The sequence below is a fragment of the Carettochelys insculpta genome, chromosome 1 (assembly GCF_033958435.1).
Source record: "Carettochelys insculpta isolate YL-2023 chromosome 1, ASM3395843v1, whole genome shotgun sequence".
Taxonomy (NCBI): domain Eukaryota; kingdom Metazoa; phylum Chordata; order Testudines; family Carettochelyidae; genus Carettochelys; species Carettochelys insculpta.
Genome location: NC_134137.1, coordinates 284,069,430 through 284,091,664, shown reverse-complemented (window position 1 = coordinate 284,091,664; position 22,235 = coordinate 284,069,430). Strand labels below are relative to the sequence as shown.

Genomic DNA, 22,235 nt, shown 5'->3' with positions numbered 1-22,235 from the left:
TGTGTGTGTGGTTTTCTCTTTTTTTCAGAAAGCTCAGTGAGGAGGAGCGAGAGAGAGCTGCGCTGGCTGCCTCCAGGATCCTCTCCCAGCCTCCAGCAGCTGAGATGGGAACAGTCCTCACTGTCTCCAGGGCAGCCTTTCGCCTGACACGCCAAAGGTACAAAATTCACTCCTAAAGGACGAGGAGCAGAGGGGGGTCGGCATCTCCCGCCTCCTTGCCCCTGGGCTGTCACTCGGAATCTCAGGGGGTTGCCCTGATGCGAGGCTGAGACCCCCCCCAGACTGCTTCTTTTTAACCACTAGTATTTTCCTCTTGTCCTTTTTCCCTTCCCCCAGCCCCCATCCCCAAAGCCCTGGGCTCAGCCGCTGGCTTGTTCCAGTTGTGGGGTTTGCTGTGGGGAGCTGTTTAGTGAGGAAGGGGTGACTTGTCCTTTCCCGCCGGCAGAAGAAGCAATGCAGCTTGTGTCCTAGCATCTGGCTGGGTATTTCTGCACATCCTCCTTGCTGCATCTCTGGAGGAGAGGGGCTTTTCTCCTCCTCTGAGGAGGAGGGTGAGGAGCTAACTGGCGACCCCATGGCCAGCAGGAACGGCGCACAGATGGAGCGGAGTTACATCTTTGGAGTCTGTTGCCTGGTTCTGCTGGACCCGGGACGGGTGTGGACCAGAGCTCCCAGCACCCAGAATCCTGAGCTGGAGAGACAGATGGAGAGCAACAGCAACACCAGCTGGGGTCCCACCTTAGAGGACTCTGCGGTGGCCCCCACTGAGGCTGTGTCAGGGGGTGACCAGTGCCGTGGTTACTTTGATGTCATGGGCCAATGGGACCCTCCGTTCAATTGCAACTCAGGGATCTATCAGTACTGCTGCGGGACCTGTGGGTACCGCTTCTGCTGCCAGTTCAAGCACAGACGGCTGGACCAGAGTGGATGCTCCAATTACAACATCCCCTATTCGGGCAACACGGGCCAGCCACCGGCCCGGGTGAATGAGACCCCCGAGAATCCTACCCGGGACAAGACCAACATGATTGTATATATCATCTGTGGTGTGGTGGCCATCATGGTGCTGGTGGGTATCTTCACCAGGCTGGGCCTGGAAAAATCGCGGAGCCACCCGACAGAGATGACCATGTCCAGGTAAAAGGGACCTCACCCCTTCCCCTCACTCTCTGTCCCCGCTCCCTCGGTCTCCTTCCACAGCGCGTAGGTGACCCCTGCATTTTCACCTTCCCTTCCAGAGGGCAAGACCGAGTCCAGCCCCTGATCCCCACAGTGACTTGCCACCCCTCAAACCATCTTTAACGTTGGCAATGAAGCCTGAAAAGCAAATCTCCAGGGGGGCCCTGGTGTCTGCAACACCGAGGAGGGAGAGGAATGAGGGGTAGAAATCAGAGCAGTTGGGTGAAGCTAAGCAAAGGGACATGTTGACTGGAGGTCAGGAGCCCTTTCCAACCAGGAAAGCCTGCTGCACTGTGGGGCTAGTCCCCCAGGCGAATGGGACAATGGAAGTCCCACCACTGGCTCATTTAACAGATGCCGGGAGCATGTACTTAGGGCACAAGCCCTCAAGCTGTGGACAAGGTGTGTTGTCAGAGGGAGAGGGTAGGTTGGATATGGGGAAAAACTATTTCACCAGGAGGATGGTGAAGCTCTGGAATGTGTTGCCTAGAGAGGTGGTGGATTCTCCATCCGTCGAGGTTTTTAAATCCCAGCTTGACATAGTCTGGGCTGGGATGATTTAGATGGGGTTGATCCTGCTTTAGACAGGGGGCTGGACTCAATGCCCACCTGAGGTCCCTTCCAGCCCTGTGATTCTGTGATTCTATGATACTCTCGCTGGTCCTCTCAAGCCCTGATGTCTGTGATTCCGAGCAGAAGGCTCAGAGTTTTACCATCTGTTTGGGGCCACGTTGGAGTTTGATTCTCTACAGGGCGATTGCTGACAACGAACAGCTCTGCTTTCACACAGACCCAGCTTTGGGAGGGAGCTGGCTGAGCAGATGCATCTGTTTCTCTCCTGTCCCACGGGGGTGTGCACGGCCTCTCTCCATGTTTACCGGTGCTGCCCGAGCTGGTTTGGGTCATGCTGCGGGGAGAAAGTTCAGCCAGGGCACCTCCCCTCTCTGGCAGGATGGCTTTGCTACCAGGTGGGTGCCAGGTGTGAGCAGGAAGCTAGCTGAAGGGACTAGTGGGAGAGAGGGATCAGAGCATTTCGGGGACTCTTCTCCATCTCTGGGGCTTCTCTCTTTAGTATAGCAAGTGGAAGGGGCTGAACGTGCCGGCCAGGGTTGGGGGAGAGCTTCACCACCCTCTCTCTCATCATCTCTGCATTGCTGCCTCTGTCCGTCCTGCCCCGTGTGAGGCCTTTGCTCTCTGGTCTTCTCTGGCGCGCGCTCCCCTGCAGGTGTCCACCCTGGACTTCAAAATCATGTTCTCAGCCACAGACTAAGCAATGCCTCAGGAGCACGAGCAGCTCAAGGGAGGCCCCAGTCGCTTCTTACTGCCCGGTGTGGGAGCCCTGCTTAGCTCCCTCGCTGTGTGAGCCCCCTCCTGCTGCACTCCCAGGCGTCCTCTTTTATGACCTCTCTGCAATTCCTCCCCCTGACCCCCATCCCGCCCAGGAATGTCTCCTCCACCCCTAGCCCTCAGGGAAGGGTCAGTGCCAGCTCCTGGCAGAGGTGTCTCACCCCCAGCCACACATCCTGCTCCAGCCCTGGCCTCTGGAGGCCCAGGCAGCTGCTGGCAGGGTTCTGTCAGGGCAGGGGGCTGTGGGAGCTCGTGCCTGAGGAAGGGCAGCATGGGCGTAGCCAGGCTGGGAGGAAGGCAGTGTCACCGGAGCCGTCAGGTCCTTGACAGGCCGGTGCCTCCCCACCTCACTACGGCCCTCTGAGGGTGCCCCGCCAGGAGACCGCCCCCACTCAGGACACCAGTGACGCTGGGGCGTGGAGGCGGGAGAGGGAGAAAGGTGTTGTGGTGCGTCGGCGGGGGAAATACTGCAGGCCACAGCGTGTCACCCCCCCCGGCTGCCAGAGAGTCCAGCTCGCACAGCCGGGGGGAACCCGCTCAGCCTGCGCCCGCGGCCAGCAGCTGTCCTGAGCGGCAGGAGGGAGAGCAGCAGAAGCCAAACTCCTCAGGCCAGGCAGGACTCCCGGGCAGCAGGGCGCCTGGCGTGCGGGGATGCCACAAGTGCCCAGTGCTGCCGGGTGGCGCAGGACCCCGGGGGCTGCCTGGTGCCATCGGGCCGCTCCCCAAAGGTGCGCAATGAACAGCCCCAAGCGGAGATCAGGCGGTAGGGGCCGGCTCACCGAGGAAGCACGCATGAGCCCTGAGCGTTTGTGGGGGCCAGCTCCTGCCCTGGCTTCAGCGTGCACCCTGCTGAGGGCCCGGCCCACGGTCTTTACCGGGCCCATGGCACTTTTTGCAAGGGTGAGGGCCGGTTAGTGCTGGCATCTACCTCAGAATTACCCTGGTAACTGCCCCCTGCCCACCGAATCCCTTGGAGGGGATTAGCCTCATTTACCCAGCGGGGACTGGGGGGCAAGATGGGGGGATGCTGGCAGGGCTGAGAGCTGGGATTGGAGTCGCTGGGTGCAGGCGGCAGGACAGAGGGGTGTTGGCGGCACTAGGGGCCTGAGTTGGAGTAGCTGGATGAGGGTGGCAGAATGGAGGGCACTGGGGACAGGACAGGGCCCTGGCGGCACTGGGGGGCTGGGATTGGAGTGGCTGGGCGCTGGGGGCAGGACGGGGCCCTGGCGGCACTAGGGGGCTGGGATTGGAGTGGCTGGGTGCTGGCGGCAGGACAGGGCACTGGGGGGCTGGGATTGGAGTGGCTGGGTGCTGGCGGCAGGACAGGGCACTGGGGGGCTGGGATTGGAGTGGCTGGGCGCTGGCGGCAGGATGGGGCCATGGTGGCACTGGGGGCAGGACGGGGCACTGGGGACAGGACGGGGCCCTGGCGGCACTGGGGGGCTAGGATTGGAGTGGCTGGGCGCTGGGGGCAGGACAGGGCGCTGTGGACAGGACGGGGCCCTGGCGGCACTGGGGGGCTGGGATTGGAGTGGCTGGGCGCTGGGGGCAGGACGGGGCCCTGGCGGCACTGGGGGGCTGGGATTGGAGTGGCTGGGCGCTGGGGGCAGGACAGGGCACTGCGGGGAGAGGCAGCGTGGTGGCAGCAGCCCGACTGACGCACACACATTTGATGATTTTACATTTTTGCAGTTTCTCTCGTTAGGCCGGCGGCTTTTGTTCCAAGTGACTCTGAAGCACCTCACAGTGAGGTGTGAATCAGAGCAGCTGGAGCCAGGCAGGGCACAAGGCTCCCAGGCAGAGCTCTGCCAACGCACCTTGGCTCCAGCCCACCACAGCCCCTCCTAAGCCAGCCCTGGAGCATTCACCCTTCGCCCCTCTCCTCCAGCACCGCCTGCCAGCCCAGCCTGCCCCTGCCAGGGCAGGGGGAGCGGGATGGGCGGGGGGTGCTGGTGGTGCCGGGGAACAGGGACTGGAGCAGCTGGGTGCTGAGGGGCAGGACAGGGGACACCGTTGATGCTGGGGGCCAGGTCTGGAGTAGCAGGGTGGTACTCCTGCCCCACAGCACGGTGCCCCTGCCGGGGGCGCACCAAACAGCTCTTGCTCACAGAACATGGCCGTTGGGCCCAGGTGAGGCTGTCGTAGGATAGAAACCAAAGGGGAGCCAGGGATGGCGGCCAGGGAGCTGGGACAGGTGTGGACAGAGGAGGGGCAGGCAGGGGCCCAAGGGACAGGTGCCTGGGGACCAGAGTGGGCCAAGCGCCTGGCTGGATGTCCAGTCAGTGGGCTGCGGGTTCTAGGCTGCAGGCCGTCTCTGGTAGCCAGTCCCTGGTGTGGGGCTGTGGCAGGGGAGCGAGTGAAAAGGCAGCTCCCGAGGAAGTGACTGACAGGGCAGGTGGAGCGCAGCTAGGATTGCCGCCCCCGAAACAGCGGGGGTCGGGCGCCCCTCGCTTTGGCATAGCGCATTGTAGGGGCCACGCCGCCCTCCCGGAGAGCCACTGAGTCAGAGTTGAGAGAAGCCCCGCCTCCTGCCAGTCACGGACGGGGAAGCCCCGCCCCCCGGAGCTGACTCAGCCAGCGGCTGGGGGTGAGGGGTGTAGCGGAGCAGGCTGGGGTGGGTGGCAGGGTGATTACAGAATCCCTGGTGAGGCAGCTGCTGCTCAGTGGGAAGGAGACAAAAGGAGCTGGGGGAGGAGAGCGCTGAGGAGGCGATGACAGGAAGAAACAGAGGCAAGAGTGTCCGGCCATCACCCCCGGCCCCTGTGCGCCAGGGAGACACACTCACCCACAAAAGCAGCAAAGAGCGGTGGCTTGGCCAAGCCATTGCTAGTAGCCAGCTGGCTGCCGAGCTGGGGTCTGCCTGGCTTTGGCAGAGGGCTAAGGAGAAGTGTCAACCTGGCAGCAGGCAGGACTAGGAGGGTCTGACTGGCCCAATGTTTTGGTGAATCCAGATTCAGTGGTACCACAGTCCTTTCCTGAGATGAGCCCTCGTCCCCTGGCTCTTGGCGTCTGCCCCCTACCCTCCCACCCCTTCCCCGTTCCTCTTTTGCCGGCCAAAGTGCGGGCAGGTCTGCTGAATCGCTCCAACCGCCCCTCCCAGCTTCCCTCTGCTCCAGCTCCTCAGCCCTTCGCTCCCCGCGCTGGCCCTCTCCTCGGAAGGAGCGCTCCGCGTTCTTGGCATGTGCACACGTCCGTGTGTGGGTGTGTGCACTTGTGGTGTGGGTGTTCGTTCACCTGGCTAGGACAACTGGAGGAAGCGCACGAGGTCCCCAGGGCTGCTGCGATTACTCCTGTCAGAACACATCTCTCTCAGCGCCGCTGGGGCGTGCAGAGCAAGCCTGTTGCCTTTTCTGTGAGTGGGGGGGGGGGTTGTGGGGTTGGGGTGGGATGTGAGCAATGTGAGTGTCAGCAAGCGGGGTAGTGTCTCCCCCCACCGCCTCCCCTGGCCTCCCAGGGAACCAGTGACAAAGGGAGGGAAGGAGGGAAGTACCGGCTGGTGGGCGTTGGCTGTATTTAGCCTGTGGCCAGCAATGTGAACTCCCTCCCAGCAATGCCTACCTGCACCCTTGAACTGGACTCAGGTGGTGACCTCCCAGCATCACCAGCGAGCTTCCTCAGGAGCTGTCTGCTGCCAGACCCAGCTGCTCGAACCTCAGCGCCCTGCTTTGCCCTCGCCCGGCCCAGTCCATGCCTGGGGCTGCCTTAGTTAGAGGCTCTCAGAAAGGAGGGTCATTCCCCACGCTGTGTGTGTGTGACAGAGCCTTTCCATGCAACCAGTCATACCTAGCGGGGATACGCAGCTGCACCAGCACCCTAGCAGCGTAGGCAACCCCATCTTCCGACTCCAATAATGAGACACATCAGCTATTTCTTCAGGACAGGTGCGGTTGGGTTCCATTGATTTCCTTCTGGTTCTTGCCATCAGAGGGGGAGTATGTGACCTCCCCCTGGGCAGATTGGCTTACCCAAAGGAAACCTGTGGCACTGTATAGACTAACAGATATTTTGGAGCATAAACTTCCGTGGGCAAAGACCCGCTTCATCCGATGCATCTGACTTGTTGTTTTTGAAGGTGCAGACTAACACGGCTGCCCTTCTGATACAAAGGAAAGCCTGGATTCTGTGGTAGCAGCACTGAGTGCTCAGTTTTTTGCTTTTGCTAGTAGAAGTCCTAGCAGTCCCTGTTTGCCTGCACCAGTAATGTATTCTGCTCCCTGCGCCCCCCCAGGGTCTAGCTCCCCATAAGCACATGTTCCAATCACATGGGAGGGGGCTTTGAAGTACGTGGCTCACCACAAACCAGCTCTCTTCCCCAGAAGCCGCATGTTTCTGGGCACGAGCGTCTGACGTGGGAGCAGGCGGGTTCCCTGGCATGACTCTGCACTTTTGCCAGGCGACAAAAGTTGGAACCCGCCCGTTCGCCCCTTCAGCCCAACGCCCGCCGAGTAGGCGCTACTCTCTGGCCACCTACCATACGCTTAACGGCTGCTGCTGCGCTGAGCCCCGTGGTCGTGCTGAACGTTACGGTACAACGCAGTTCCGCTGGGTCCTAACCCACAGGTGTCTCCCACGGGAGCTGGAGCATGAGCTCAGTTAGCAGCCTGGGCTCTATGGTGCACACCAGAGGGGCGCTGACCGGCTCCAGCCGTAGCACACGGACACTCTAGCCAGCTGGTTATGAAACAGAGCATCTATGATCCTGACCGGTCCCTTCAGCCACGCACACAGCTCCTAGGACTGGAAGGGACCTTGGGAGGTCATTGCGTCCAGTTCCCTGCCCTCTTGGTACAAGCTGCTCTTGCACCTTGCTGAGAGCAGGGACTGTATAGTGGCAGTAGCAGGGGCGGTCAGGCTCTCCAGGCCCCAGGCTCTCGCTGTAAGCGTGGGCTGGTTGCACCAAATGTTGCCCTGCAGCAGCTTTCCAAAGGCCAGAGGGGGCAGCTTGCTCTTTCCAGGTGTGACTGTAGCCCCTGGTGTTTGCAGAGACAGCTGACCTGCGGGAAGTGGGGAGGAATTTTGCTCACTGGTTTGCTTTGCAGAGTTTATCCTTTATGGATTAAAAAAAAAGAAGATTGACAGGGGACCATGATAGCAGTTTTCAGGTATCCAAAAGGGTGTTGTAAGGAGGAGGGAGAAAACTTGTTCTTCTTGGCCTCTGAGGATAGAACAAGAAGCAACGGGCTTAAACTGCAGCAAGGGAGGTTTAGGTTGGACATTAGGAAAAAGTTCCTAACTGTCAGGGTGGTCAAACACTGCACTAAGTTGCCAAAGGAGGTTGTGGAATCTCCATCGCTGGAGATATTTAAGAACAGGTTAGATAAGTGTCTATCAGGGATGATCTACTTGGTCCTGCCATGAGGGCAGGGGGCTGGACACGCTGAACTCTCAAGGTCCCTTCCAGTCCTAGCATTCTATGATTCGAGGGCTGGAGCCCTGTGCTGAGCAAGTCGGTAGAGTAGTCAGGGCTCGGAGGCGTTGTGATACTGAGGCCAGGGCAAACCCCTCTGAAGCAAGGGGTCCTTGCCCAGTGACAGGGGAGCCCTCTCCCCCCGCCAGTGAAGAGAACGGGGGGCAGAGGTGCTTTGGGGCTAGTGCTTTCAGGGGTAACTGAACCGACCATCTTAGCAGGACTCCTCCTCAGGCTGATCCACAGCAGCTGCTGAGCCATCGCCCCTATGTGGGACAGCTTGAGAGTGCTGGACAAGGCTGTGGCTCTGTGACCTCCCACCTGTCTGCCTAGAGCTGCCCTAATAGTCTCTTGCACCAGTGCCGCTGCCTCAGGGAAGGGGCCTGTCTGACTGGTAGGGGGACTCTCCCCTGAATTGGGAGGCAGAGGATATGCCTCTCAGGAGACCTGGGCCTGGCTCAGGCACTGACCAGCAAAGAGGCCTGGGGCAAATCGGTTTCCCTTTCTAGGCCTTTGATGATAAACTCGTCAAAGCTGGAACAGGCTCAGAAGGTACCGTCGCACTGCAGGCTGGAGCTGTCGCTTCCAGTCGGGTTAGCCACATGCAGACTGAAACTAGAAGTGTGGCCACAGGCAGCCGGACAGTGCCGCTGCCTCAGGAAGTACCCAGGGTCCCAAGCAGGGCTGTGCTTGGGGCAGCCAGCCTGTGCCTTCGCACCTATGTTTCTCTTCTTAGCTTCATAGCTCAGTCAGGCCTGGTGTGCAGGTGTCTACACCCAAGCTGGACGGTCCAGCCCCAGCTCAGTGCACAGGTATTCCCTTGCTAGACACAGTAAACTCTTTCATATCCGGCATTCTATCAACTGGAACACCCAAATACCCAGCATTTTAGCCATATGTAAATTTTAGTTACGTTTTCCACAAGTACAGTACAGTGAGAGTAAATACAGCATAAGTTTACAACGTACGACACTACTGCTGCCAGTAAATAAAGCGCCCTGCATACGTTTTGATTTCTTATTATCTAATCTTGTTTTTCTTTAGTGTTCTGCATTGCCGGGTCTACCTCTCTATTATCCAGAATATCTGACTATCCGGCAACCTCCCAGTCCTGTGGTTGCTGGATATGAAAGAGTTCACTGTATATAAGTGCCTGATCTTGGCTGGGGCCTCTTGTGTTCACTTAAGCCAGGGGTCTGCAACCTGTGGCTCTGGAGCCGCATGTGGCTCTTCAAGGCCTCCTTTGTGGTTCCCAATGCTGCAAATGCAAAGTAAAAAAAACGAACAAACAAACAAAAAATCTGATTATTTTCAATACCTCGGTGACCATTTAAAAGCCCAACAATGAACAGCCCGTATCCAGACAGCAAACGATATGTGATCTTGACAGGTTGGATAACTCTCCCTTCAATATGTGCAGCCCATTGTAGGATATGGCACTGTGTGCGCTGTTCTTAAAGTAGGGGTTACAGAACATATGGTTTAACGTTATTTATTAAGGACCATCTCATATTCACATGCCTTGTGGCTCTTGAATTATTGTTTTTTTTACCAAATTCGAAAAAACGGCTCTTCTTGCTCTTTTGGTTGCCGAACTCTGATTTAGGCTCTGTCCTCACCACGGGGTTTTTCAAAAATAGCTTATTTCTACGTTAGAATGTTCACACTGCCAGAGCAATTTGAAATTGAGCGTTCACACTAGACAGCCCATTTAGAAATAAGATCAATGATGGGATGCCTCCCTGGAGGCCAGTTAAGTCATAATTACCTCTGCTTAGTCACACTGAGTCAATTTTGAAATTGAAAGGGGGTGAGGTCGGCAAAAGTTGCTTGTTTTAGTGGAGTAACTATTTCATGTTAAATGTCCTGTTATTCCAGAATAACAAGCTTTGCCATGTGGATGCAAGGGTTTGCTGGGGTTTTTTTTTTTTTTCTGGGAAAAAAATTTTTTTTTCCTGCAAAAAACAAACAGTGTAGACAAGCTTTCAGATGGAATAAACGAGAAAAACATCACTCAGTTACTGCCTAACATCAAAGAGTGTTGGCACACCCCAGTTTGTTATGTGCTTGCTCTAGGGCAGTGGCTCTCAACCTCTCCAGACGACTGTACTCCTTCCAGTCCTTGTATATTCTCCAGATCTGAAGAAGTGGGTCTGTCCCATGAAAGCTCATCACCTAATAAATAATAGTATTTAAGGTGCTACAGGAGTGCTTTAAGATACAGACTAACACAGCTACATCGCTGAAACTATTCCCCTTTCAGGAATCTGCTTTGTCTTGTGTACGTCCAGGTTTCACCACATTTAAAACCTACTTGCTTACAAAATCAGACACAGAATACAAAAAAATCACACTATTGCTGACAAACTGCTGCCTGTCTCCTCTTCACCATGTAATTACAGTATAAATTAATTGGACTGTAAGTATGGTCCTTATATTTCAGTGGATAGTATACGTAGTGCAGTATAAACAAGCCATTATCTATGACATTCATTACTGACTATGCTGCGGCTTTTTAAGTTGCATGTTGTGCAACCAGACAAACAACTTGATGAGTTGAGGTTCTCCTTCTGCCCACCACCAAAAGATTGCTGTGTACTCCCAGGGGTAGGTGTTCAAGCGCACACGGTGGTGAGCTTCATTTGGCGTTGTAGGGCAGCTTATGAGCAAACAGAGAGCGTCACAAACTGTTTCAATGTGTTTATAAGGTTCCCACTCACACCTGGGCTTTGCACGGTTTTTATTGTAGCATAGTCTCTTGTGACTGCTGGCTACACTTTTAATATTGTAAGGTTGCTTTGGGTTGCTTGTGTTGGTGGTCTTTTCATTTCAAGGGGAAACCACAACATAATGAATAATCAGGCTGCACAAAATGCTCAAAATAATGTAGGTCAAATACCATTGAACTTCTTGATGCAAGAGGCCCCTTTGAGTGCTGACACACAAAGAACAAGCCAGTTGCTTCTGGTGGTACACCTAGGTGCCAACTTCTGCACCACTCCTGCCCTTCCATTCGTCTAAGCGGCCGCGCTGCCTCTTGTCACACCCTACTCAGAGCACACCACATCCTCACTGCTGTCCCTCTCTTCCAGTGCCTCGGAATGCTGCAAAACAGATGTTTCACAGTGGTGGGAGGGAGGAAGGAAGAGATGCAGCTCAGCAAAGCCTCCTGTGGGCAGGGGGTGCTTGGGGGGGGAGAAGGAGCTGTGCGGGGTGGAGCTTGGCTCCCAGTGGATGCAGAGCACCTCCTAAGTTTTCGCTATAGGATCTCCAGCCCCAGAGCACCCACAGCATCAGCATCTATGGTAGTATGGTCTCCAGCAACTGTGAGGGCCTTCGTTGCCACAGGCAAAAGAGAAATGTCCACTCCCACCAGTTTTCAGCCTGCCAGAACAGGCTCATAGCTATGGCTGTATAGAGGTGAAAAAATTCAGTGTTTTCAGGGGGCACAAAGTGGTGAAAAATGTGAGTCTGTTATTATAAAATAAAACCCAGTCAAATCCTCACCCCAAAGTACAAATCACACCACTCTGTGCCTTCAACATTCCTCTTCAGAGGGTGGAGAGTAATGGGTCAAGCTACTTCCCTTTGGGATTACCTCAGCCTCTGAGCTGTACTAATGCCTCCTGTTCTACGTCTCTCAGGATTTGGCTGGAGTAGATGTAATTACTGTGGCTGGTCTGCTGGGTTGGAACTCAACCTTCCTGACAGACTGCAGATTGGTTGGCGGCAGTGTAGCCAGAAATCAAACAGGAACAAACGCCAGGTCAGGTTGAGTGAGGGCAGTTATGTAGGAAGTGAACTCAGCAACAGAGACCAGACCCAAGAGGGGCGGAGTCAACTGGGCAGATGGAAAGACCCAAAATCAAGGAGCACTCACGGAGATTTGTGGCTATGTTAGTTTAACTGAGTCAGTTATCCCTCATTTGTCACCCGTTAGTGCTCTGAGCACAATGCTCTTGGAGACTAATATTGGCTGGTACAGCAGTGGCTGAGAAAGAAAAACTCGGGGGGTGGAATTAAACAATGGTTGTTATCACAAGCTCATTGCTGAAATATTGTAAGATTAACAAAGATCCCAACACCTCAGTTGGTGCAGCTACTCAGAGAAAGAGGCAAGCTGACCACTCGGTGGCATGTGCTAAGTCCTGTCTCCTGTGGCTACTATTAGAGTTTGTTTATGATGTTTAGCAATCACTGAAAGGAGCCAGAGTGAAACAAAAAGGTCCTGGGAACAGCCTTTCCATATTCCAGCCTGGGATCTGAAACAATGACGGTAGTCGCTCCCTGGCTTTACAGTCAGCATTGTGAATCCTCAGCCAGGATTTTAGAAGTTGTGGTAATATCCTTTTAGTTTTAGGCGCTGAACCTGTGTCTCACCATTCATACTGCATTTTATTATTACTATTGTTTTATTATTATGCTGCACCCCAAACATTGCCCTGCTCAGGTGCCAGGGAGGGCCTAGCTGAAAGATGGTTTGTGATGGCTTCTCCCTCGCAAAACTAGAGCCATCACCTCTGTCTCCCAACTTGTGGCCATCTGCCTGGAACACAAGCTGAACAGAAAAGGCTGGAGTTTCTCAGCCTGTGAGCATGGGCACAAGGAGGCAGAGACTGTATTTAAGGGGAAAGGCCTTTGGGAGTGGGTCTGTCCACTGCCACCTGCTGAAGCAGAAGGCACTCTGCCGGGCGTGAGATGCTGCCCAGACTTTGGCCCCACAGAAAGGGTGAAAGGCACCTCGGGAGGGATATGTCTCCCGACTCTAAAGCTCTTCAACTCTTTTGTGCTTTTCTTGCTTGCCTGCCATGTTATTCCTGGAAGGGTTAATGGAGGGGCTCAGAGAACTCACAGCAAGGTGGGATGCTGGATGTGTCTCTGAGCAACTGGAGCCTCAGGCAAGCTGAGGCCCTGGTTCTGAAGTCTCAGGTGGCCGGGCTGCAGAGACTGCATCACAAGGATGGGTAGCAGCTAGGAGAGCTGTACTTGGAAGTGTGTCTGAGAAACCCAGAGCTCGGACCAATGTCCGGGGTCTGCCCGGATCTGGCTGGTTTAGGAGCATGTGGGATCTAGTGGCTGGGTCCATCCACGACAGACTGGTATTTCTTCAGAGAAAGGGGTTGGGACAGACGAATCCATCATGGAATGCATGTTAAATGCAGAGTAAAAGCAGCGAATCTGTGGTCAGAAAGAAAGGGGCGTGTTTGTCTGCGTGCACCAGAGCTAGAAAGGGAGATGGAAAAATCCATCCAGATGCTCCTAGCATGGACTGTCCTCACATACTAGGTTTTCATGCTGGTTTTTCATGCAAATAGCACCGGGGGTCTCTGACCCTGGCACTGATTCATGGCTGTTCTGGTTGCAGAGCATGTACACTGCTCTGGGAGCTTCCCTGCACCAGGGAATTTCTGGGATGTCTTCAGACCTGAATGTTAAACATATCATTCTTATGTAATGGTGCTTAATGTCATTATTAATAGAGGGATTATTAAACATGGACAGATTATCCACGGTCATATCTGGCTCATCCACATCCCTGCTGATCCCTGATCTGCCCCTACAGTCTCTTCTCCAGGGCTTTCTCCATTCCAGCTGGAATAGACTCAAGCGCCAGGGTTTCAAGCACTTTCCTTAGCAGACAGCGCCACAGTCTGGTGGTTCTGTCTCATGGGAAATAGCCCCTACTGCTCCACCTGAGTTTTCCTCCTCTGTGTCATCCCATTACTCCTTGTCTTATGCCTTTGGGTCACTCCAAGTACTTCCCCTCTTGCTGCGCTTACTCCTTTCAGGTGTTGTGTCCTTAGGCTTTTCCAAGCCTTGGGTCTGTCTTTATTTTCATCCAGTCCGGCAAAGGGGTCATAACACAAAACATTACTACAGGTTGACCCTCTCCAATCTGGCACCCTCTGGACCTGACTGGTGTCAGATGACAGAATTTGACAGACGACAGGAGGTCAATATTGTCTAGCACAGTATGAGCACTTCACTGCTCACTGGACTCTTCAAAGACATTTGGGGTAAATTACAGCTAAATAACAGCACAGAACACTGAGAGCCAGGACTGCTGGCTGTAAACAAACTTTATGGGAGTGCGGGAAACTTGACCACACCCATGATAAGTGGTTGTCCAGCTAATTAAAATCATGCCAGATTATGGATGTTGCTGGACGAGAGAGTTCCAGATGAGAGTGGTTCAACCTGTAGTTAACTTCCCTGCCCTCCCACCCTTTAACATTAGCAACCACTGACCATTACTAGAAGGCCGGGGCCCCCTGTGTGTAACCTGAACAATGCGCCCCCATGACGTTTGTGCTGTTCGAGAGGCTGAGGGTCAGGCTACAAGGCTGACCTGCTGGGAGGGCAGGGTGCCATGGGGCACTTGGCTAGCACAGAATTCACATCCTACCTTGGCCAGCAGGTGAGCCTGACTTTTGTCCCCACTGGGGAGCGACCCTGAGGTTTGATTGGTTCAGCCATTGCTGCAGAGGTCTGGGAAGCCGCGTGGCTGTGTGAGCGGCACTGGGAGCCCCATGCAGTGGCCCAGCACTGGCATGGCAGTGGACGCTACGGGCTAGCGTGGTGGTGTACTGTCAGAGCCGTATTGAGCCTTAGGCCCGAATAACCAAGGCCGTTAAGGACAGGTATGCGCTACAGAGTTACTTCAGCATAACGCCCTCTGTCCCTCAGGGGTGCAGCCCACCCCCCGTACCACCTGGCAGTGTAGTCACACCAACTTCAGCGCGGATGTAGACAGTGCTAGGTCAGTGGGGGAACTCGGCCCCTCCTCACAGCTACCGCCTCTCCGAGAGGCGGATTACCTACGCCAACAGGCGCGCGCTCCCCTTCAGCCTAGCGCGGCATCGCTACGGGCGTGCGGCTGCGCCGACGGAGCCTTTGCCGTGCAGCGCTGACCCCAGGCGCGCTGGCAGGGCGAGAGCAGGCCGCAACAGCGTCCACGTCACGCAGCCGAGAGGTGGCGCCACCCCTCGCACACCCATTGATTTGCTACTTGCCTTTGTGCCTTCTCCAGAACGCTCGCAGACTTGCTGAAGCAGCCAGGCCAGGGCCCCTCTGACCACCTGCCCGACGGCCACATGGGCAGCCTCCAGGTCCGGCTCAGCGACGGGCTTGCCCGCGGCTCCCCCAGGAATGGCACAGGTAAGCGCCTCACCTCCCTGCCCTCTCCCAGCCCCACCTGCGCCGGGCAGGGACTGGCTTGCAGACAGCAGAGGGGCGCCGTGGCTCCTTCCAGCTCTGTGAACGTGGCCAGTGGCAGGCGAGAGGGCAGCTGGGGGGTGCCGAGGGAGCCGACCAAGCAGGGCAGCGCAGGAAGAGGCGGGTGTCCGGCAGGAGCCGTACGTGCTTGGGAGCATGTCGGGCGGCTCGGCTCCCATGAGCTGCTTCCTGCTGTGGACTCCATGGTGAGAGAGCATCTCCAGCCAAAGGCCCGGCCCCGGGGAGTGTTGCAGGCCTTGAGCGCCTCTCCCTTCTCCTGCTGGCAACCCAGTGTGCTGGGGCACAGCTCATGGGGCGTTCCGGGAGCAGGGGATACGGCACCTGGAGATTCAGTCACCAGACCCCTACTTGCACATGGGGAAGCCCTTGCTCTGAAAGACCAGCTTCCACTTGGGCCCCTGTATCTGCTCTTTGGCGCCACTCCCCTGGGAAGCTGTTAGTGCCTCTTGATACCCTGCCTGGAGCTGCTGCAGGGGCTGTGGGTGAGGGAGTCCCTTGAGGATCAGGACGGTTGGAGCTGCCTGACGGTTCTGTTCCTGCCTGATGCTGGGACAGTCCCACCACTGAAATCAGCTGGTGCTGGTGAAACTGATGTGGCAGCTGCCCTGCTGTGGCCTTGCAGTTTCGTAGTCCGGCCTAAGCTGCATTTGTACCTCCTGCCCCATCTCCCCTGCTGCCTACCCGTGCAGCCTCTGTGGGAGGCCTCCGGCTCTGGGCTGACAGGCCCCCTGCTTGCTTATCTGAAGGATAGGAAGTGACATTTGCAGGGGCAGCAGCCAGCGTGTGTCTGCAGCTCACGGGTCAGAGCGCGGAGCAGCCACCCGGCTAGGACAAGCTACAAGGAGCCCCTGAGACGGGAGGGTTACAAGCTGCACCCGGACCCACAACTGGGGGAGGGGAGGGGAGGGAGGGGGAAACTGTCCTAGCAGTGAGGTTTGTTGGGTGGTGGAACAGGCCTGTGCTGGGGAAGTTCCCATTGATTGGGTCCTTTAAAGCTAAGCTGAGGTGGGGGGGGGGCGGGGGCAGCATCCAGCACTGGCCAGACGGTACCTGGGCTAGGGTCCAGTCTGTATCACCTCCTTCTGAAGCAGGGGTGGCTGGGATTCCCCCTCCCCCACACACACCCCCCAAGCGAGAGGTAGTTTCGGTGGTTGTAGAGCTGCCAGTCAAGTCACCTGGTGCCTGGGGGGGGGTGCCCCCCATGCAGGGGAGCTGCTTTCAGATGGGGGGAGAGTTTCTCCTCTGCTGGAGGAAGGGCTGGTCACTATACCCAGCGGGCCCCTTGCAACGCCCCTGGGTGGGGTAACTGGGGAAGGGTTGGTGGGGCCAGGACTCCCTGGTACCACTGCAGTCCCCAGCTGCGTAACACAGGGAAAGCCATGGCCGACCCAACGGTAGATGAGTTCAGCTGGGCTCTGCCCTGGGGAAGGTGCGGACGGTTGTGTTTTCGCTTTCGTTTCCTGGTGACGCATGTCCCAAGTGACGGGGGCTGAAGGGAAGCTGTACAGGAACTCTTCGATCTGACGTTACTGCCAGTGAGTGTCACCCAGCCAAAAGCCCTGATGGCTGAAGACGCCCACAGGCAGCCACTCCCCTAGCTTTGCACCCACATGGCCCGCGCCCAGGGACCACTGCTAGGTGTGCCAGGTCCGGGCCCACAGCCCATTCAGCCATCAATTAGTGCTGACGGGAATGGCGGTGCCAGGGTGGGGGTGGCCCATTGGAATTGGAGTTTGTCCTTCAGGCTGGCCACCAAAATCTTTCCCAACAGGCTTTTGGCTTCTCCCAGCCTGGTGCACGATTGTCACCCGTGACCCAGCCATGGAAGGGTGTGGGTCTCCTGATCCAGCCTCCAGAACATCCAGGCGCACTAGCCAGGTGGTGGTCATGTTTGCTCTAACCTTGCTGTCCAACAGCTCTGGGCAGAGCCAGAAGAGCCTGTGATCTGGGCCTGCTGGGGGGTGGGAGTTGCTATTCAGACCTGAGGGCCGGGGGGTGGGGGGGTGAGTTTGCAAACAGTAAAATGCAGTTTGTGCTGCTGAATGAAAATGTCTATAGCAAGGGCCAGGGATGCATGGCCAGGCACTGCCGCCCAGAAATCGGTGACCCTGAAAAGGAGCAGGGGCAGAGTGGCCCAGCCACTCCACATGAGCTCCCACTGCCATCCCGTGTCAAATGGGCTCTGAGGGTCCTTGGGCAGAGGCACAGGAGAGGTGATTTTTTTTTTTTAACCTCTGTAGGGCCGAGGCGGCCTCTTCTGCAGGCTGCCGCACTAAGCAGCAGGCAGGAGACAGGCTGGCTGCCCCCCCACCCCAGGTCTGGGGCTGCTTGAGCCCCCCCCAACCTTAGGGAGGGCAGGGGCTGAAGCCCCACTCCCCATGCCCGCTGGCCCCTTTGCTCACAGGGAAGAGCCCACAACATACCTGCGTCCCTCTGCCTGGTGCCAGGAAGGGGCAGCGGCGTGAGTCCCCCATGCTGTGAGCCTCCCGCTCCCTCCCTGACAGCGAGGGAAGGGGGCAGCATGCAAGGAGCAGGGCTGGTAAGATTCAGCCAGGGCAGGGCAGCTTCAGCCCCCTGCCCTCCCTAAAGGGCACCCTTGTCCCCTCACAAACCACAACCCCCAGCTACCTGCCCTGACCCCTGCACCCCTCCCCCCGCCCCCGCAACCCTCTGGCCTGAGGCCCCATCCCCCCCAAGCCTGACTGTGCTCTACCCCACACCCAGCCCCCTGCCCTGGGCCCTTCCCCCCCACACACACCCCCCAACTTCAGCACTACCCCTCACCTCAACCTTCTGCCCTGGGCCCTTCCGCACATCCTGGTCCTGCCTCACATCGTTGCTTACGGATACAGGCCTAGCACAACCCCCGCCGCCCTCTGCCCCGAGCCGGGGGGGCGGGGTGTGTGGGGAGAGCTAATAGAACAGTGCCTGTAGGCAGTGTGTTACTTTCACCCCGAGGGCGTCGGAGACAGACCCTGACACCCCCCCCCCCCCGCCCCACCAGCCCGTCCTGGGCTCAGCTGCTGAGAAAGGGTGCTGTGAAATTGGAGAAGGTGGCGAAAAAGCAACAAACTGGAGCGGGAAGGCCCTGCCTTGGAGTGAGCGACTCAAGGCGCTCCCTGTGCGCAGCCTGGCAAGAAGACAATGGGGGGGGGCGGCGTGGGAGCAGAGGCGGTGTGGGGGGTCGGGTGCGGTTGTCCCAGCCCCCACTTCCCCCTGGGGATGGCGCTGGGTGGAGAAAGGTGTAAAACGCTCCCCCCCCGCCCCGGGCTGGAAGCTGAACCCATTCCAGTTAGAAATAAGGCGGCCGTCGCTGTGAGCGAGGGGAGCAACGCATGGGGACAGGCTGCTCCGAGCAAGCCCGGCGGGGCTCCCGGAAGCTGTGCTATCACCACTGGCGCGGCCTGCGGCGAGCGGGTGAACGCACATGCCCGGCGACCCATGGGAGCGCAGGCTCCGCCGTCGCACGGGCCTTAGCCGCTGCCTCGCAGAGCCCTGACCCCGCCCGCCCGGGATCTCTCTTTCCGCTTCCAGACAAGCTGCACTTGACCCACGCCGCCGTGGGCAGCGCCCCCCCGCTTGGGCTGCCGCACTCCCACAGCACCCGGCTGCCGCTGACCAGCGCCCTGCCCCACCAAGCGCCCGACTACGCCAAGTACGCCACGCTCAAGGCTGTAGGTACGTGCTGCTGCGGCGCTGGCCCACACGGGGCGGTGTCACCGGCCTAGGCCGCCTCGCCCATGGCTTCAGCTCCTCCCTGCCCCCACTCTGGCCCTGGCTCAGCCGCCTGCGGTTCTGCCATCCCACGGCAGCAGGGCTGTGACCCCCCGCCCCCCTTGGGGCGGGGGCAGGCCAGCCCGACCAACGTCTTCCACCCCAGGCCCACCCCTGCGTGCTAAAGCCCTTACCCCTCCCTAAAAGGGAATGCCCCGAGGGGCGCTGGCCTGCCCACCCCAGCCACATCAGGGTGAGCAGCTCCCACTGGGCCCCATGTCGGCTGCTCCACACCAGCCCGAGCCTCTGCTGCCCTGGGCCAGCAGCCTCCAGAAGCACCAAACCAGCCCCAGTGCCAGGCCCAGCCAGCAGCTTTCCTCAGTGTCAGATCCTCCCACCCTGGAGCCTCTCCCCGGTGCTGAACCGCCAGCCCCAGCAGTACCCGGCCGACCCTCCTCCAGCTCCGCGCCTCACTCCTCAGGGCCCCGTCCCCTGGAGGGGGGATGCGGGGAGCAGTGGGGTCTTTGGGAGTGGAGAGGAGGAAGTGGCGGGGTCCTAAAGGCAGTGGGGGAACCACAGCCCAGCACTGATGCAGCAGTAGAGCCAGGGAAGATGCTGCCTTCCCTGGCCTATGACACCTGCCGCGCAGGGCCTGGGGGAATAAGACCCCCACCACGGGCAGTGCAGCAGGTGCTGGATTCCAATGGCGCTTAGCTCAGGGGTGGGGAGTCAGCACAGGCGGCAGCAAGAGACAGGGAGGCTGGGAGAGGCGAGCCAGGGGAGCGGCTGCGTTTATGGAGCAGGGCTCAGAGGCTGAGCTTGCCGGGGTTCTCTCCCACACAGCAGAGCTGCAGCCCACGATGGGAGGAGGTGGGGACCGGCACAGAGGTGAGCCCGCCTGGCAGGCCGAGGGGCGGCGGGGTCCCGTGCAGCATATTGGAGTACTGGGGGAGTGGGCAGGCATTTGTGCTCCTGGTTGATCTGACTTTTCTCCTTTACCCGCTTTGCTCCCCTCCAGAGAGCGCACCCGAAGAATTCTACAAGCGGTTTCCCGTGGTGGACATGCCTCCGCCAGGCACCCTCTGCTTCCCGCCCATGGGGCTGCATCAGAACGACATGCCTCCCCTGCACGACGGTTGCCCCTTGGTTGGCTTGGCTACACCCAGGCAGAAGGCCAAAGTAGTGAAAGCCACCACCCATCCCCTGGGAGCCAGCCCTGCCTTCAAAGGCGCCTGGGACCCCAGCCATCATCACCCCCCTGACGGCCGCCGGCAGGTCTATGCCACCAAGCGCCAGTTCAGCGTCGAGAAGCTGCCGGAGGTCTTCAGCCAGACACCCACCCACTACGTCCAGCCCCCACGGCCCTTCTCCACCAATAGCAAGACTGAGGTCACTGTCTAAAAAGAAGCTCTTGATTATTTTCTTTTTATGTCCCAGCAGCCTCTGGGGCTGACGGTCTTGCCAGCCCAGCCCACCTGCTAGCGAAGTATCAGGGGTACTTCCCCGATAGCTGGAGGCACTAGGCTGGGTGGCAGGACGGTGGGGGAATCCCCACCAGGACAGGTGCCTGCACCTCCTGAGAGTATGCGGCTAACGTGCATGGTGAAACAGGCATGCATGTTGCCCTGTGATTGACGCACGGCTCTCGTTTCCAGTTCACCTGTCCATCACATCACACATACCAGAATGGCCAACGTTGACCGGAGCCGGGGGATTCCTGAGCTTTGCCCCGATACTAAGGGGGCCATGCCCCTCCCCCCCCAACAAGGGGAAGAGCAACTGGTGGGAGATGGCAACTAAGCCATGGCAATAGCCATTAAAGCCCACTGGGTTTGCACATGTGGCCAGTCTCTGCCCTCGTCCCCTCTCCGTGGGTTTTAAACAAGGGGCCACAACCACAACGCAGGCCAGGCGTATTCAGCTGGACAAAGGCAGCTGTCAAGGGCTCACAAGGAATTTTACACCTCAGCTGCCCAGCCCGGAGTCGGCTTGGGGGTTGTTTTTTTTTTTTTAATACCCATTTTTGAATGTTTCAGCTAATGGCCTAACTGCTGCTGCAGGTCTTGTTGCATTTCATGCTTGGGGCGCGGGGGCAGGGCTGTGGGGCCTAGGTGGGCACAGAGCTGCCCCTGCTGACTGCAGAGTAGCAAAAACATAGGGCCTAGGTACCCAGTGACTGCAGGCACAGGTTGCAGTGGGGAGTCAGCATCTCGTTTCAGTTTCTGTGGGACCTATCTGCCAGCAGGGGCAAGGCTGAGCATGGGGGCTGTAGGGTCAGACAGGCCCTGATAGGGCTTGGGGGTTCAAAGGGGGTGCAAAGCTGGCTCAGGGCAGGCTCTGTGGTATACTTCTGGCTGCCCCCATGGGGTCCTGACACACACTCCTGCCAGCTTACAGCTGAGCCGGTTTTGTGTGGGTGGGTGGTTGTAAGCATCATGCCCCTCATCGCTTTCCCTTTGCGCTTGTGTCCATCTCCCACCCCCAGCCTGGCCCCGTTCCCGCCTCCAGCGACCCAGGGTCCACAGCAGGCACCGGGGGCTTGGTTCCCAGTTGAGCAGCATTAAGCGGGGCTTGAACTAGGCTTGTGCCAGTGCTGCGGAGGGCAGGTGCTGCTGGGCCCATGGGGCTTCAGTCACTCCCTTACCAGCCGTTAGGCCACACACCAGCCCCACACAAGAGCCCCGGCACCAGGCTGCTGCTCAGCCCCATGGACTTTATCCTCCAAGGAGGTAGGCAGGCTCCTTTGTGCCCAGGCCATAGAACAGATGGACTCACCAGGCCAGCTGGGAAATGGGCCCAAGACCCCAACCCCTCAGCCAGTGCTGGGCTTGCCCCATGGGGGGTCATGGCTCACAAGGTATTATGCCATTGTCCCAGGGCATACCAGGCCAACTTCCCACAAGCACAGCTGAGAGCAGTGGAGCAGCACCGCTGGCCAGAGCAGGGCGAGCTCATGCACACTGGTGGTTTTATTGGCCCCTGGGGTTGCTGCACTCCCTGCTCCTTCCCCTGCCCCCCAGACCCTGCCCTCTCGCCACCTTGTCCTGCCCTTGTGTGACGTCCTCCCCTAAGGCCCCTTCCCCATGCGCCCTGCCCTGCCGCTCACTGCCCTCACCTAAGCTGACCCCAGCCGTGGCACAGCGCCAGGCGCTGGGCTCTGCCCAACAGCTGTGCGGTGGGAGCGCTGGGCCCACTCTTTTTCCCCAGGGTTGCTCCAGCCCCCAGCACACACCCCCCCCACCGGAGTTGACACCTATGACCCTGCTGGTGCATTCCCCTCCTCCCCCGATGCTGCGACTGTCATAGGGACGGGGCTTCGCCAATGCGTGCCAGCCACGGGCTGCCCGTGTGG

General features: G+C 58.2%; 1 protein-coding gene across 1 annotated transcript; it reads left to right on the top strand.

Moving 5' to 3' along the window:
• The first annotated feature begins 574 nt into the window (after positions 1 to 574).
• SHISA8 (shisa family member 8) lies at positions 575 to 20,911 on the top strand. The gene is made up of 4 exons (XM_074983917.1): positions 575 to 1,137; positions 14,964 to 15,091; positions 18,704 to 18,847; positions 19,902 to 20,911. Exons 1-4 carry the CDS (start codon positions 575 to 577, stop codon positions 20,282 to 20,284), a joined length of 1,218 nt encoding a protein of 405 aa, XP_074840018.1. The 3' UTR covers positions 20,285 to 20,911.
• Positions 20,912 to 22,235: the final 1,324 nt, after the last annotated feature.

Coding starts and splice junctions, on each gene's coding strand:
- SHISA8 (XM_074983917.1), top strand. CDS start 575: ATGGCCAGCAGGAACGGCGCACAGATGGAGCGGAGTTACATCTTTGGA. Junction 1,138..14,963: donor ACAGAGATGACCATGTCCAG/GTAAAAGGGACC, acceptor TGCCTTCTCCAG/AACGCTCGCAGACTTGCTGA. Junction 15,092..18,703: donor CTCCCCCAGGAATGGCACAG/GTAAGCGCCTCA, acceptor TTCCGCTTCCAG/ACAAGCTGCACTTGACCCAC.